Below are 17,137 nucleotides of genomic sequence, written 5' to 3' on the forward strand. Positions count from 1 at the left end.
GCATGTCTGTTGGCTAAGAATAATTTTTGCACTTTTTAATGGTTGGAGAAAACTATTTCATGATATGTAAAAATTCTATGAAATTCAAATCTCAATGACCATAAATAAAGTTTTATTGGAACAGAACCATTCTTATTTAATTACTTATTGTCCACTAATGCTTTCTCGCTACAGTGGTAGACTTAAGTAGCTGCTACAGAAACCTAAATATTTACTATGTAACTCTTAAAAAAATATTTGCTAACCCCTTTCTGTATCTTAATAGGAGTTTAGGTCACACAAAACTCATAGAATAGCATAGCTTAAGATTGGTGCATTTCACTAATAAAAAAAGAAACCATAAATTTTTGAATTTTCATAAAATTTTCATAAAAATTCATAAAATTTTGAATTTTAATTAATAAGCAGGGGGTGATGGATACAAGTGTCTCTTACTTTGAAATGCATGAAAAAATGAGACCGGTTGACATACAGATGGGAAGATGTGATAAAGTAAACATAACAAAATCTTAGAGACTCTAGGTTTAAGACACAATTTTTTTCAACTTTCCTGTATGTTGGAAAAGTTTCATAATAAGATGTTGAAAAAAAAAAAAAAAGCAAAGATCCCATATAATTGAAGTTGGTAAAATTACTTAGTGTTTCAACTCACTTAAAAACTCAGCATGTAGCTGCTAGGTTGGCTACATAAAGTCTTGGTAGTAAGTATGGGCTGTGTACCTTTGTTAAAGTAAGCCCCAGCGTGAACATATTTAAAAACAATAAATTATGTAAATGATCCTTTTGGAGGAGCTTCCTATCCTAAGTAGTTCAACTCACGGAAGCCCCGCAAACAGTACAAATTCTTTAATATGCTAAGAGATCAACTACTAAAATCAATAGCTCTGTTCCCAAGTAGAGAACAAAAAGCTAAACAAAAGCTCAAAGGCAGTCCTTTTCCATTTCAAAACTTTAAGATATTTATCTGGGAAAGAAGGGTGCCTCTCTGTCTTACTTATATAATGTTTCAAATAATAGTGCATATTTTGAATACATTTTGCCAGAAGATCACCATTAGTTGTTTTTCACTAAAAACGTTGTTTAAATTGTGGCAAAAACCCCCCACAAAAAACAAAAAACCTGTAGTAAAACACACATAACATAAAAATTTCCATTTAACCATTTTTAAGTGTACAGTTCAGTAGTGTTAAGTATACTCACACTGGTGTGCAACCAACCTCTATATTTTTCACCTTCCAAAACTGAAACTCTAAACCCATTAAACAACTTCCCACTTCCTTCACTGCTTCTGTCTAAAAATTTTTTTTTACTTTGAACAAAATCTGATTAAAAACATAGCTTCCATTTTGATACGGAAAATTAATTGAAAAAAATGAGTTTCAATGCAGAAATTTATTTTACAGAAGACAAAATTTCCCCCCAAGAATAGGACTCTTCTTTAAACATGGAGATGACTAAATAAAATAACAGGATGTGAGTGCCAGGTTTAAAAAGACCTTATAATTTTGGAGTCTTTCTCTAATACATGTTAGCGATATTTAAAGCAAGCAAGGAATATTGTATCTACATAAAGAAATTTATCTAGGACTTATAATTTTTTAAGGAAAATGCATTTGTAATCTAACTGTAAGATATATTATTATAAAGATTAAGGTAAACATCTAAGAAAGTAGTTACATCAGAGGGGTTAACTGATAAATTTTACCCATTTTCCTTAAATGGAAGAAATTATATCAATTCTCTACAATCCCTTTCAGAGGACAGAAGCAGAGGGAATACTTCCTAACTCACTCTATGAGGCCAGCATTACCCTAATACCAAAACCAGGCAAAGACATCAGAAGAACAGAAAACTACAGACCAGTATCTCTCATTTACATAGATGCAAAAGACCTCAACAAAATATTTGCAACTGAATCCAACAATGCATTAAAAAAAAAAAAATTATACACCAAGACCAAGTAAAATTTATCCCAGGTATACAAGGCTGGTTCAACATTTGAAAATCAATTAGTGTAAGCCATCATGATCATCAGCAGGCAAAAGAAGGAAAATCACATAATTGTATTAATAGATGTAGACAAAACACCTGACAAAATCCAACACCAATTCATGATAATAGTAAACTGGGAATAGAGGGGGGAACTTCCTCAACTTGATAAAGAATGTCTACAAAAAATATATATAAAGCTAACATCATACATAATGGTGGGAAATTTGAGGCTTTCCCACTAAGATCAGGTATATACAAGGATGGTCCCTGCACCACTTCTTTCCAATATTGTACTAGAAGTTCTAGTTAATGCAATAAGACAAAAAAAAAAAAAAAAAAAAAAAAAAGGAAATAAAAGACACACAGATTGGGAAGGAAGAAATAAAACTGTCTCTATTCAGAGATGACATTATTGTCTAGTAGAAAATCCAAATGACTGAAGAACAATAAAAAAAACTCCTGGAACTAATAAGCAATTAATTACTGTTAGGATGTCCTTGGAACCACAGTAGAGGGGACAGCCATCTTGCCAGTGCAACCCAAGGAAAAGCCCCTAGTAGCTGCCAGAACGAATTGGAGGTCAACCAATCACCAAGCAACAGCACCACCTGACGCTAAAAAGGCCCACCCAGACCTAAACCCCGAGCCGCTGCAGCTTAAAAACCCCACCCCACCACACCTGGGTGCGACTTCCCTGACTCCTCTCTCTCTCCCTGAGTCACTGAACCTCGCCCGAGACCTTAGTTCCCAAATAAAGCCTTTGACTGCTAAAATTTTCTAGCCTCTGACTCCTATCTTTACCCTGCCTTACGCCTGACCCTAACAATTACAATAATAAGGTTGTAGGGTATAAGGTTAATATAAAATCAATTGATTTCTGATATACCAACAATGAACAAGTGGAATTTGAAATAAAAAACACAACGCCATTTACATAGCATCCCCCCAAATGAAATACTTAAGTATAAATCTAACAAAATATGTACAAGATCTATATGAAGAAAATTACAAAATTCTGATGAATGAAATCAATGAAAAAATTAAACATGGAGAGACAGTCCAGGTTCATGGATAGGAAGACCCAGTATTGTCAAGATGTCAGTTCTTTCCAACCTGATCTCTAGATTCAATGCAATCCCAATCAAAATCCCAGCAAGTTATTTTGTGGAAAACAGAAAACTGATTCTGAAGTTCATATGGAGTGCCAAAAGATACAGAATAGTCAACATAATTTTGAAGGAGAAAACAAAGTTGGAGATCTGACACTACCTGACTTCAAGCCTTACTATAAAGCTACAGTAATAAAGATAATATAATATCGACAAAAGAACCAGCAAATAAATCAGTGGGAAAGAACAGAGAGCCCAGAAACAGACCCACATACCTAGAGTCACCTGATCTTTGGCAAAACAGTATAGGCAATAAAATGGAACAAACACAGCCTTTTCAAAAAATGATGCTAGAACTGGACATCCACATGCAAAAAGATCAGTCTAAGCACAAACTTTACACTTTTCAAAAAATCAGTTCAAAATGGATCATAGACCTAAATGTAAAATGCAAAGCTATAACATTCCTAGAAGATAATATAGGACAAAACCTAGGTGATCTTGGGTATGACGATGACTTTTTAGTCACGAAAGGCACGATCCATAAAAGAAATAATTGAAAAGTTCAACTTCATTAAAATAAAAAACTTCTGGGGGCACCTTTGGTAGCTCAGTCAGTTAAGTAAGTGTCTGACTTTGACTTAGGTCTTGATCTCGCAGTTCATGAGTTCGAGCCCCATGTCAGGCTCTGTGCTGACAGCTCAGAGCCTGGATCCTGTTTCAGATTCTATGTCTCCCTCTCTCTGCCCCTTCCCCTTTGCACTCTCTTTCTTTCAAAAATAAAAAATAAACATTAAAAAAAATGGGGTGCCTGGGTGGCTCAGTCAGTTAAGCATCCAACTTTGGCTCAGGTCATGATCTCCCAGTTTGTGGATTCTAGCCCCACGTCGGGCTCTGTGCTGATAGCTGGAGCCTGGAGCCTGCTTTGGATTCTGTGTCTCCCTCTCTCTCTACCCCTCCCTCACTGCTGTCACTCTCTCTCTCTCTCAAAAATAAACATTAAAAAAAAATTAAACATTTGTATTAAAAGTTTGTCTTAACAGTGATATCTCTAAGAAAGAAAAGTTTCATAACATACTGGTCCAAAACATGTTTTGAGATGCTATAGTGCTGATCGAATAGTCAGGCAACTCATTTTCAGATTTTAGTCAATGGAATGGTCTTATTCCAAGACCAAATGCTAAGTCTCTTGACAAGTACATCCTTTATTTGAGGGCGTCTGCTGCTAGTTTACATAAAGCGCTTCCACGGAATGAAGTATACAAAGAGCACATGGCCATGGTACCTACTATGCTCCAGGTTCTTTCTAATGGCTATGAGTCACAGGTTCTAGGAGGAAAGTTTCTACCCGAAGGATGTTCAGTTTTCAACAAAAAATATTTCTCAATTATAGTCAACTCTTTTTTATTTAGAATGAAATTATGGGAGCCTGATTCTAGGGCTTAATTATGGCTTTCCTTTAAATTCTTAACATTTCTCTGTACAGGTCTTTTGTTTCTAGACACTTTTCCTATCTTCCTTTTCAAAACTTCCCTTTCTTGTACTGGTAATGCTGACATTAAAGCTAACAGCTAATTGTATGCTCTTGGTTTCAGTGTAAACTTTACTGTTTCTTCTCTGGATTTCATGAATTCAAAAGTTAATTAATTTAATATAAACTTACTGAGGGCCTACTATATACTAGGCATTACTCTAGATGATAGAAATATACATTTTTTTTAACGCTTATTTATTATTGAGAGACAGAGAGAGACAGAGCATGAGCATGGGAGGGGCAGAGAGAGGGGGAGACACAGAATCTGAAGTGGGCTCCAGGCTCTGAGCTGTCAGTACAGAGCCAGATGCGGGGCTCAAACTCACAAACCGTGAGATCATGACCTGAGCTGAAGTCAGACACTTAACCAACCGACTGAGCCACCCAGGTGCCCCAAGATGATAGAAATAGAAAAGTAAACATATTGAAGTCCCTGCGCCCATGGGGACTACTTTCTACTGTAAGGGAAAAACAAGAAAGAAGAAAACACAAATTAAAGGGATGGAAAATAGTGGGAACACATTTCACATGGATTTCCTATAGGCTGAGGGGAGAGAGAAGGGACTCTCATGCTTTCTTTTTAAATACATTTTTTAAAAAAATGTTTACTTACTTCTGAAGGAGAGAGAGACAGAGCATGAGTGGGGTAGGGGTAGAGAGAGAGGGAGACACAGAATCCAAAACAGGCTCCAGGCTCGGAGCTGTCAGCACTGAGCCTGACACAGGGCTCAAACTCACGAACCACGAGATCATGACTTGAGCTGAAATTGGACCCTTAACTGACTGAGCCACGCAGGTGCCCTGGGACTTTCATGCTTTCTAACTGGAGGTAACACTTGCATTATTCTGTGTGTCTGAGGAGGGTTTCTTGACAGTAAACTCTTTCAAAGAAAGTTTCAATGAATAAATCTCTTTTATAGAAAAATTCAAGGTGTTTTCTCGAGGGAAAAAAATTCCTCAGCATACAAGAGATTAAACTTTTGGTGACAAAAAGGGAGATATAATCATCAATATGTCTTAGATTATCTCTTTCACTGTCAGCTACTAGTTCCTCTTTCCATACCACAGAAATGCCTGGGGGCTTTAAAGGCGTATCTAAATCTTTTTTTTTTTTTTTTTTAGCACCCTTACAATATAAAATGAGGGCACTGGAATAGATATTAATAAAAATGGTAACTGACACTTACTGAATGCTGACTACTTCCTGGAGGTGGATTCAAGTTAATGATGACAGCAGCAACAACAAATATAATAATATAAGCAGAGTACATGGTGGAAGACACTGTTCAATTCATTTTACATACATTAACTTATTAATCTGTCCAACAACCCTACAAAGTAGTCCATTAATAAACCCAGTTTTACAAAAAACTGAGTTAATTTCCCCAGGCCACGACGAAGGTGGAGGAGTCTAGATGCAAAGCAGTGCTGTCTGACTCCACAAAGTTTATGCCTCTCACAACTCATCTGCTTCTCACAACAACACCCATTTGAAAGATGAAGAAATTGAACTGCGGGGAGATAAAGTATCTTGTCCGAAGTCACAAGTTAAATATGTGGTGGTGTTAAGATTTCACCAGAGACATTCTGCTCCAAAGCCTAGAGTCTTAACCATCATGTTCTGCCACTTCTTATGAAATTACCGAGACCCCTCTCAGCTCCGTACTTCTATGATTCTCTTCCTGAGTATTGATTATATCTAGTAAGACCTAGGTTTTGCTGTTGATATGTACTGTGTTTTACAAAAGGTTTGAGATGTAAAGTATTATTTATATTCTTAAGTTTTACAAGGTAAATCATCAATTTCAGAAGTTTAAAGTTTTGTTAGGAAAAACTTCTCTGCAAGAAAACAAGTGAGGAAAACTGGAGGTCAAGTCATTACATCTGCAGTCACTCACGCATTTCTTATGAAACCCTTATGATAATATGACATTTATAGCACATTTTAGAAAATTGGAAGTACTGTATCATAGGAACTCCACTTAAGACCAGCTAATTACAACTCCACTGTGTTAAACCAATGGTAGTTAACATTTTAGTGCAGTAAGCTGTACTTTTATTTGGAAAAAATAAACTTTTGGAATAAACTTATTTGGAAAAAGGAAACTTTTATTTGGAAAAAAAATTAATAGCATTTCAACTCTCTGTAGGAGTTATTCTACTAGGGAAGTAGAGAAAATACGGTGGAGACTTTAGGAACAAGTGTACGTGAAGGTTTGTTCATTTTTCAGTCTCCTGAAGTTATATATGGGCCTTCTTCCTGTACCACTAACTTGTTTCTTCTGATTGGCTAGAAAAAGGGTATACAATCAATACAATCCTATTCATATACATCAGGTACGTGCTTCCTGCTAAGGCATGCCAAGAGGCTCCTATGTTCTGCCAAAATAGACATGGCAGGTTCATTTAGAAGGAGGGGACTGGTAAACTGTATTCAACTACCGTATGGCCCCCACATCCTTCACGATGACAAATAGCTACCCTTACAGGGGGTAGTGTAGATAAAGAGAATTAGCACACTAATTTTCTCAGCTTTAGCTTTGTCTGGCATGCAACACTCTAACTGAAAGAGGTTTTTGGCTGGTATACATTTCGCCTTTTACACCCTCAGGATAAAGTCATTTGGAAAGCTTCCCATCTTTACAGTATATGCCCCTTTCCACAACTTACCTCATCATCCTTCTTGGCTGTGTTTGCTAGTGAGAGGTCTACACATGTTCTCATCATTTTAAGAAGTATAACACTAAGACACAGAATTTTCAGGGAGAACTGACTCCAAAAGAGTGAGATCACCAATAAGCAAGGGCAGTGAATCCAGGGAGTGCAAGGCCACCAATATGTGTGAACTTATTAATTGTAATTATTTTTTTTTCTAAGAAAAGGATTTCCTTAGTCAAACCTCCAGGGCATCAGATCAAAGGGAGATACTGCCACAGCTGGACTGTGTTTTCCAGCCAATTGGCCTGGAAAGGAGAATCTAGACAGTGTCCTGGCAACTGTTTAACACAGCAGCAATCCATAAAAGAGAGGGAAAGAATTCTTTAGACCGATTTTTTAAAAGGTCTTCCTTTACTTCTTTACTTCTTAAAGGACAGTTTGAGAGTAATGTCAAAGCCCTAGGGGATGTAGGCACTCTGTAAGAACCACTGACCCTGGGAATTCAGAGCATCCTTCTACAGATAGAAACAAAAAGTTTTAGTTCACAGCACAATTTTTTTAAAGACATATATTTATAATTAATTATCATAAAAAGTATATCCCAAACCTACTGGCAGAATATTTGAACAACTTTCTACTTCCAGTTTGATGTAAGTCACTATGAACCTTACCAGGACACTGCTGAATCACACTAGATAAGGTAGTTTATTAATAAAATCACAAAAGGAGAAATTTATTTATATGCCCTGGAAGTTCTCCCAAAAATGTACATAAAGAAATTATAAAGGTGACTATTAACACACAAGAAAAAAAAAGCCACAAAACCCAACCGCACTATGTCAGAAGCATAGCAATACACACAGGAGTCATGTGAAAATGAGAACACAGAAAGCACACCAAACAATTTCATGAATTACAAAGAAACAAGATGTGAGAATGATTGTGTAAAAAAAAAAAATGAAAGCAAACAAACAGAAAACATTTCTATAGTTAAGGAAAGGTGTTTCTCACCGTTCTGAACAAAATGGCTGAACTAAGAGCATCTGATTGGCTATGCCCATATACCCTCCTCCTCATCCTAGGGGAGAGAGTTGACAAAGGGAACAATGTCCCAGAGCAGCATGGGAATGAAAAAGAGTTGGTTAGTATTTAAAACAAAGACATAAGCATAATGTAGTAGAAGAAAATGGTCTCTAAATTCTTGACTCTTCTTATATTAGATTCTAATTCCCTAAATTCCCTAACCTACTCAAATTAGTAATTAGTTTGTTGTTACACTTCTACTCTTCCTACCTTTCCAGGATACTGTCTCCATTTCAGAGCAAGATCTGGGCAACATTATCAGGTTGAAGGCTTTTCTTTATTTTTGCCTTTTCTTCAAACTTTCCCCATTTCTGTTTGCCTACCACTACTCCCAGGCATCCAATTCTTGTATTTATACATTATCAAAACCTATTTCAAGGAAAGAATCTAATACTCATCTTATATGCACTGGCATAAATTTAATTCTGGGTATCAAGAACAGGCAGAGATAGCAAAAGTATTTCTTGGCAAAGAAAGACTGCTGACCTCAGACAGACAGTTCTCCATTCTGCCTACATTAAGATTGGTATTGTTTTCCCTCTAAAACATAAGGCTTGCCTAAACTGGTTTAGTAAATGTCATCAAACTATGACTCTGCCTTCTGTATCTTACAAAAAAAATTGCAATTTGGATATTATTGCTGCTTTCATCTGCAATATTTCTTCTTCTAAGACAATGCCATGGCTATCATTCAGTGGAGATGTTTAGTGGGGGAGTTTCCCTTGACTTTTTAGTCATATGGATGTAATTACTTAACTATTATTATTATTTTTTTCCTTCAGCTATACATTTTAAGATTGAGTGTGATGGAGATGTTGAAATCTGATTTTTGGCAATGGGATATGAGGTAATCTGTTCACCACTCTCTCCCATCCATCATTTTCAAGATCTTGGGAGAGTTCAGTTCTTCCAAAAGACTGGAGTTGAATATGGCTCCCTTTAGACTCATCAATGCCCCTTTTGCATTGATGAGAAGCTGAAGGCAATAATTTTCCTTAAGAATGACAAATACTGGAGGGATCAACCAAGGAAATGAGAGAGAAGAAATTTTCACTCTTTATAATGGGTGATGATTAGAGATTTTAAAATTTGCAATTAAACAATAGTTATCTCTAAACAGAGTTGTGCCTTATTGAACTCAAAAGAGTTTTTTTTATAAGGCATTGTTTTAATAAGAAAAGTAGGACATTTACAAATTAGTATATATCTGTGAGATTAATCTTTTTTCTCAACCCAATTCAACGATTTTTTATAGTCCTCAAACTTTCAAGTATCTCCTCTTAAAATATTCAGAATCACCCACCACCACCTTCCTATACAAAAACTGAATCTGTGTTTAAAAACATGAGTGAAGGAGATATCAGAAACTGATGATTTAATTTTATTTTTCTAACTTATATTCTGGAATTTGTAACATGCTGGTATAAAATATAAGGAAATAAAAGCGCATTTGTTTCTATAAAACATTCAAGAGCAGTCTTACCTGGTCTGGGGAGGGCTTGTGATTGGTTTGATTGGAACGGGAGGACATGAAGCGGTCATCCTCATAGTTGTCCGCCATTAGCTTCATTCTATTTTGTGTCTAAGAAGAAATGGTTCATGAAGTTAAAATGAAATAAAAATTTCTATGATACACTGAAAAGTAACAAGTACCTTAAGAATGTCATAAGAAACAGGGGTGCCTGGGTTGCTTAGTCGGTTAACCATCTGACTTTGGCTTAGGTCATGATCTCGCGGTTCGTTAGTTCGAGCCCTGCCATCAGGTCAGCATCAGGTCAGGCTCTGTGCTGACAGTTCAGAGCCTTGAGTCTGCTTCGGATTCTGTGTCGCCCCCTCTCTCTGTTCCTCCCCTACTTGTGCTTTCTCTCTTTCTCAAAAATAAATAAGCACTAAAAAAAATTAAAAAAAAAAAAGAATGTCATAAGAAATGATAAAACTAATTCTGTCTGAAATAAAATGAACATCAGATTTCTGAAGATATCAGGGAAAATTTAGGCACTGCACTGAACTGAATTGTGCACCCCTCCTCTGTCTCCATTCATGTTGGAGTCCTAACCCTCAATGTAAGTATATCTGGCTAGAGTCTTTAGGAGGTAATTAAGGTTAAATAAGGCTATCAGGGTGGAGTCCTAATCTGATAGGACTGTGGTCTTTTAAGAAGAGGAAGAGATCATTCTCATTCTCACTTTCATTCACCACCCCCCACCCCCACTATAGGAGAAAACATTATGAAGTTGGCTTCTGCAAGCCAGGAAGAGAACTCTCACCAGGAACTGAATCAGCTGGCACCTTGATCTTGGACTTCTCAGTCTCCAGCATTGTGAGTTTATGGTATTTTGTTATGGCAGCCCAAGCAAACTATGACAGGCACCAAAATTAGTATAGAGATTTTAGAGGGAAAGAGTAATCTTCCCAAATTAAGCCCTCTATGCAGTGCTTGCTTTATTTTTTATTTAAAAAAATCTTTTTTTTTTTAAATTTTTAATGTTTATTTACTTTTGAGAGAGACAGAGACAGAATGCAAGTGGGTTGGGGCAGAGAGAGAGGGAGGCACAGAATCTGAAGCAGGCTCCAGGCTCCGAGCTGTCAGCACAGAGCCTGATGTGGGGCTCGAGCTCACAAGCTGTGAGATCATGACCTGAGCTAAGTCTGACGCCAAACCGACTGAGCCACCCAGGCGCCCCTAAAAACATCTTTTTAATGTTTATTTATTTACAAGAGAGAGACAGAGAGACAGCATGAGTGGGGGAGGGGCAGAGAGAGAGGGAGACACAGAATCCAAATCAGGCTCCAGGCTCTGAGCTGTCAGCACAGGGCCCGATGCGGGGCTTGAACACACGGACCATGAGATCATGACCTGAGCTGAAGTCGGATGCTTAACTGACTGAGCCACCCAGGTGCCCCAGTGCTTGCTTTATTTTTAAAAATAAAGACTGGAATGGTGTGCCTGGCTGGCTTAGTCAGTACAGCATACGACTCTTGATTTCAGATTCATGAATTCATTGCCCCACATGGGAGTAAGGCCTACTTAAAAAAAAAAAAAAGGTTTAAAAAAATAAAATACAATAAAGACTGGATTATATTATATCTAGGATAGGACTCTGTAACTCTTTTTTCACTTCATGATATGTATGACCCATATTTCCATGTTACTATAAAAACTACTCATTTTTTAAACAACTATTCAATTTGGGGGCATGTTATATTATATAAAGACCATAAACATTGGGGGGGAATAGTTCTGTAAGTGAAATGACATACCTACAAAATCTAAGAGAATCAACCAAAAAACTTACAACTTATAATAAAGTTCAGTGAGATGATTAGACAGAAGCTACATATATAAAATTCAATAGCTTTTCTTTACACCATCAATAAGCATTCAGTTTTTCAAAATAAATCACATCTCCCAACCAGAGAGTTCTATAGGGCCTCAGCTCTGGTGGAGCTGGTGTCAGGTTTTATTTCACAACCAGACCAGAGTATACCTGGCTAAAACTTGCCACAATCAGGCCAGGGACCAAACACTGCTCACAGCAGGCAAGGAGGAACCTCCACAGATGACTGGCCTGAAGGACAGATCAGCCAAAACACAAGAGCAGAGTGCATGCAGCACATACCAGAGACATTTCTTAAAGTGCTAGGCCGGGGCACTACATGACTCCTTCTTCCTAAGGACAATAGTTTGAGGAGCAGGAGACATAACTGGATTTTCCTTTTAAAAAAATTTTTTTTTCAACGTTTATTTATTTTTGGGACAGAGACAGACAGAGCATGAACAGGGGAGGGGCAGAGAGAGAGGGAGACACAGAATCGGAAACAGGCTCCAGGCTCTGAGCCAACAGCCCAGAGCCCGACGCGGGGCTCGAACTCACGGACTGCGAGATCGTGACCTGGCTGAAGTCGGACGCTTAACCGACTGCGCCACCCAGGCGCCCCCATAACTGGATTTTCTAACACAGAGAAGAAGGCAGAGACTTAGACAAAATGCCATGATGGAGAAATTCATCCCAAATGAAAGAGCAAGATAAGGTCACAGCCAGAGATCTAAGCAAAACATATGTAAGTAACAGGCCTGATGGAGAATTTAAAGTAACAATCATTAAGGATACCCACTGGGCTTGAGAAAAGAATAGACGACATCAGTGAGACCCTTATCACCAGTATAAAAGAGTTAAGAAAGAATCAATCATAGATGAAGAATGCCATAAATGAGATTGGAAACAGGCGTGATGCAGTGAACAGCAGGCTGGAAGAAGCAGAAGAATGAATTAGTGACCTAGAAAAAATAATGGAAAATAAAGAAGCTGAACAAAAGAAAGAAAGAAGAATTATAAAACACAAGAACAGACTTAGGGAACTCAGTGACTCCTTCAAATATGGTAACATCCATCTTATAAGAGTCCCAAAAGAAGAGACAGAAAAGGGGGCAGAAAATTTATTTCAAGAAATGATAGCAGGAAACTTCCCTCATCTGGGGGAAGGAAACAGACATCCAGATCCAGAAGGAACAGAGAACTCCCATCAAAATCAACAAAGCAGGCCAATACCAAGACATATTGTAATTAAATTTGTAAAATATAGTGGTAAAGAAAAAAGTCTTAAAAGCAGCAAAAGAAGTCCCTAACTTACAAAGGAAAACTCAAAGCCTAGCTGGACATTTCTCCACAGAAACATGGCAAGCCAGAAGAGACTGGCATGATATATTCAAAGTGCTGGATGGGAAAAATCTGTAGTCAGGAACACTCTATCCAGCAAAGCTATCATTTAGAAGAGGAGAGATAAAGAGTTTCTCAGACAAACAAAAACTAAAGGAGTTAGTGACCACTAAACCAGCCCTGCAAGAAATATTAAAGGGGATTCGTTGAGTGTAAAGGACAGCCCCAAAGTGACAAAGACAAGGAAGGATCTGAGAAAATTTCCAGAAATAATGACAAAACAAGTAATAAAATGGCAATAAATACATATCTACTTATAATTACCTTGCATGTAAATGGACTAAACACTCCAATCAAAAGACATAGGGGGTCTGAATGGTTAAAAAAACAAGACCCATCTATTTGCTGCCTATAAGAAGACTCATTTTAGACCTAAAGACACCTGCAGATTGAAAGTGAGGGGGTAGAGAAACATGTACCATGCAAATGGATGTCAAAAGAAAGCTGGTGTAGCAATTCTTATATTGGGCAAACTAGATTTTTTTGTTCTGTATTGTTTTTATCCTGCTTTGGTATCACGGTGATGCTGGCCTCATAGAGTCATTTTGAATGTGTTTCCTCTATTCCATTTTTTGTAAGATTTTGATAAAGATTATCTTTATTATTTTTTTGTGATACAGAGTGAGAGAGAGAGAGACCTGAGCTGAAATCAAGAGTTGAATGCTTGACTGAGCCACCCAGATTGTCATTATTTTTTTTTTACTTATTTTTAAGTTTATTCATTTTTTTTTTTTTTTGAGAGGGGAGGAGGAGGCAGAGAGAGAGGGAGAGAGAGAGAATCCCAAGCAGGCTCTGCACTGTCAGCACAGAGCCAAACTCAGGGCTCAAACTCATGAACCGTGAGATTATGACCTGAACTGAAACCACGAGTCAGATGCCTAACCAACTGAGTCAACCCAGGCACCACTGTCATTATTTTTTTTAATGTTTAAAAAAATTCTTTTAAGTTTATTTATTTATTTTGGGGGGGGGGCAGAGAGAGAGAGAGAGAGAGAGAGAGAGAGAGAGAGAGAGAGAGAAAGGGAGAGAGAGAATCTCAAACAGGCTCTGTACTGTCAGTGATGAGACCCATCAGGGCTTGAATTTGCAATCTGTGAGACCATGACATGAGCTGAAATCAAGAGTCAGACACTTAACCGACTGAGCCACACAGTAGCCCCAGTTTTTAAAAAATTTTTAAAGGTTTGGTAGAATCCACCAATGAAGCCACATAGCCTTGCACTTTTCTGTGCTGGGAGATTTTTGATTTCCTAATTCAACTTTCATTCTTTCATGTTATTGGTCTAAGAAGAATTCTTATTTTTTTGGAGTCAAGATTCATGATTCATTCTCAGTAACATGTGTGTTTTTAGGAATTATGTTTTTTCCTAAGTTATCTGATTTGTTATTATTATTGTTTACAGTAATCTGTTATCACACTAGGTATTTCTGTGGTTATCTGTTGTATTATTTTCTCTTCCATTTCTCATTGTGGTTTTTGAGACTTCTCTTTTTTTCCCTTAACTAATGAAGTTAAAGCATTGCCAATTTTGTTTATTTTTTTTTTTAAACTGGTCATTACTTTCAATGTTATGTTATTGTTTATTCTGGTCTCTATTTTATCTATTTCTGATTTTTTCTTTGTTATTTCCTTCCTCTACTAAATTTCAGCTAAGTTTCTTCTTTGTCTAGTCCTTGTGGAGTAATGTTAGTTGTTTATCTGAACTTAAAAAAATTTTTTTTAATTTTTTTAACGTTTTATTTTTTGAGAAACAGAGTATGAGCAGGGGGAGGGGCAGAGAGAGAGAGACACACACACACAGAATACAAAGCAGTCTCCAGCTGAGCTGTCAGCACAGAGCCTGACACGGGTCTCAAACCCATGAACATGAGATCATGACCTGAGCCAAAGTTGGATGCTTATCCAACTGAGCCACCCAGGTACCCCAATGAACTTTTAAAAATAGAAATAACAACATAAAAATCAGGTTCTTTGAAATTAATAATAGATAAATGTTCAGCAAAACATGTCAAGAATAAAAGACATAGACCCATAATAGAAGGAACCAAATTGGAGGGTATAACTATAGACAGAAATTCTAAAAACCATCAAATACTGTATGTATGCCAATACATTTGCATACTTAGGTAAAGGGGATACTTTTATTAAAAAATAACTTACCAAAAATGATGCAAGAAGAAATATTAAATATTAATAAATCAACAGTAAATGAACTCTCTCATTTCACTATGTAGGTAATGCAAACATCTTGCATAATGGTAAAAGTTTTGAAGTGAAAGCATTAAATTGAAGGACAAAAAAGAACTATCTTTTACCACTGCTCCAATTCAACATTATTTTTTTAATAAAAAAGTTTTTTTTAATGTTTGCTTATTTAGAGAGAAAAGAGAGAGAGAGAGAGAGAGAGAGAGAGAGAGAGAGAGAGAGAGCAAGCAAGCAGGGAAGGGGCAGACAGAGCTGGAGACACAGGCTCCAGGCTCTGAGCTGTCAGCACAGAACCCAATGAGAGGGTCAAACTCACAAGCGATGGGATCATGACCTGAGCTGAAGTTGGATGCTTAACCAACTGAGCCACCCAGGTGCCCCATCCTATTCAACATTATATTGAAAGTTCTAGCCAGGGCAATAAGGAAATCAAATGAAATCAAAGATATAGAAATTGAAAAGGAAAAGATAAAACTTTCAATATTTGCATTATCTCACTGCCTAAAATATCCACGAGATCTACAAATTATGAGACAGATGACAGTTAAAGTATTAACCAAGTAAATATGTAATATGAAAAAAGAAAACATAGCAATAGCTAGTAAAATATGAAGAAATTAGGAAAGTACGTATTTTTCTAAACAAAAATGATCTGTGAATGAAATCATAAAATAGTAATTAAGAGCACCAAAGAATAACATCAAATGGAAAGACAGAACATGTTTTACAAGTCATGATACCCTTCACATAAAGCTTAAAAGCATATGAAATAATGGTATCAGCTGCTCTGGAGTATGTACATATACAGTACAAGTGTACAGAAAAGGAGATATTAGTGGTGTGGAAGGTGGGAAAGGGTAAAGGACTGATGTATGTGATCAGGAATGGGTGACACAGTTATCTCTAGCAGTTTCACATATGTTTCTTTCTTAATCTGTGTGGTGAGTACATGGATGGATATTATTATTTTCTGTACTGTCACAGTCCTATTTATTTTATGTATCTTATTGTTCTCTAAGCTATTTTTTTATTACATATGTTTTATAGTTTAAAAATATTCATGGAACAATGTGGTCCTTCTACAGGGTTTAAAAATTACAAGCAAAAAATGTGAGTTATAAAATTTTTAAAAGTCAGTAGGCTGACACATTCATTATATTAAATTTATTCCTGCAGTGAAGAGGGAGAAAAGAGAGAGAGAGAGAAACAAACCAAAAAATAGACTCGTAACTATAGAGAACAAATTGATGGTTACCAGAGGGGAGATGTGGTGAAATAGGCGATGGGTGAAATAGGTGATGGGGATTAAAGAGTCACTTATGATAAAAACAAAAGAACTGAAAGCAAAAAAAAAAAATATTCTAAAATCTAATTTTAAGTGGCTGCATAGTATTCAGTTGAATGGACACTGAGTCTCATATAGTTGGGCATTTAGGTTCTCCACATTTTTACCTAACAATACATGCACATTAGTAAGTCGTTTGCTCTCTCCAGTATATAATGTCAGCAAAGAAAATACTTAACCAAATTTCTCTTTTCTGAGATGACTTAGGGCAACCTTGAAATATGTAGGGTAATTTTTCTTATGTCATGTGGTATTTCATGACAAATGGAAAGTTTTCTACAAAGTAGCTCTTGGGAGACAGGAGAGAGGAAAGGGCAAAGAGGTGTACCCGGAAAGTGACCAAAACACTTGCTCACTTTTGGTTAAGAATGTGGTTAAGAAACTTTTTCATGTTGACTTTAGTAGTAATGCACACTGAAAATAAACTTGGCTAGTTATTTTCTTAGAATACAACACAATCTTTAATATGTGATACCCAGTTTAAGTTTAAAA

The 17,137-nt window shown here is 36.7% G+C and overlaps 1 protein-coding gene across 13 annotated transcripts in view; it reads right to left on the reverse strand.

The window, feature by feature from the left end:
* ERC1 (ELKS/RAB6-interacting/CAST family member 1) overlaps nucleotides 1-17,137 on the reverse strand; it is a 515,425-nt gene that overhangs the window by 74,722 nt on the left and 423,566 nt on the right. For 9 of the 13 annotated variants that reach the window (XM_023256613.2, XM_023256607.2, XM_023256611.2 and 6 more), the window contains one exon: nucleotides 9,860-9,958. In XM_023256613.2, the coding sequence (XP_023112381.1) occupies nucleotides 9,860-9,958 (99 nt within the window). Of the gene's footprint in view, nucleotides 1-8,304; nucleotides 8,372-9,859; nucleotides 9,959-17,137 lie in introns of all 13 variants that reach the window. The other 4 variants (XM_023256617.2, XM_023256616.2, XM_023256614.2 and 1 more) reach the window with 1 other exon arrangement.

Source organism: Felis catus, chromosome B4 (assembly GCF_018350175.1).
Source record: "Felis catus isolate Fca126 chromosome B4, F.catus_Fca126_mat1.0, whole genome shotgun sequence".
Lineage (NCBI taxonomy): Eukaryota > Metazoa > Chordata > Mammalia > Carnivora > Felidae > Felis > Felis catus.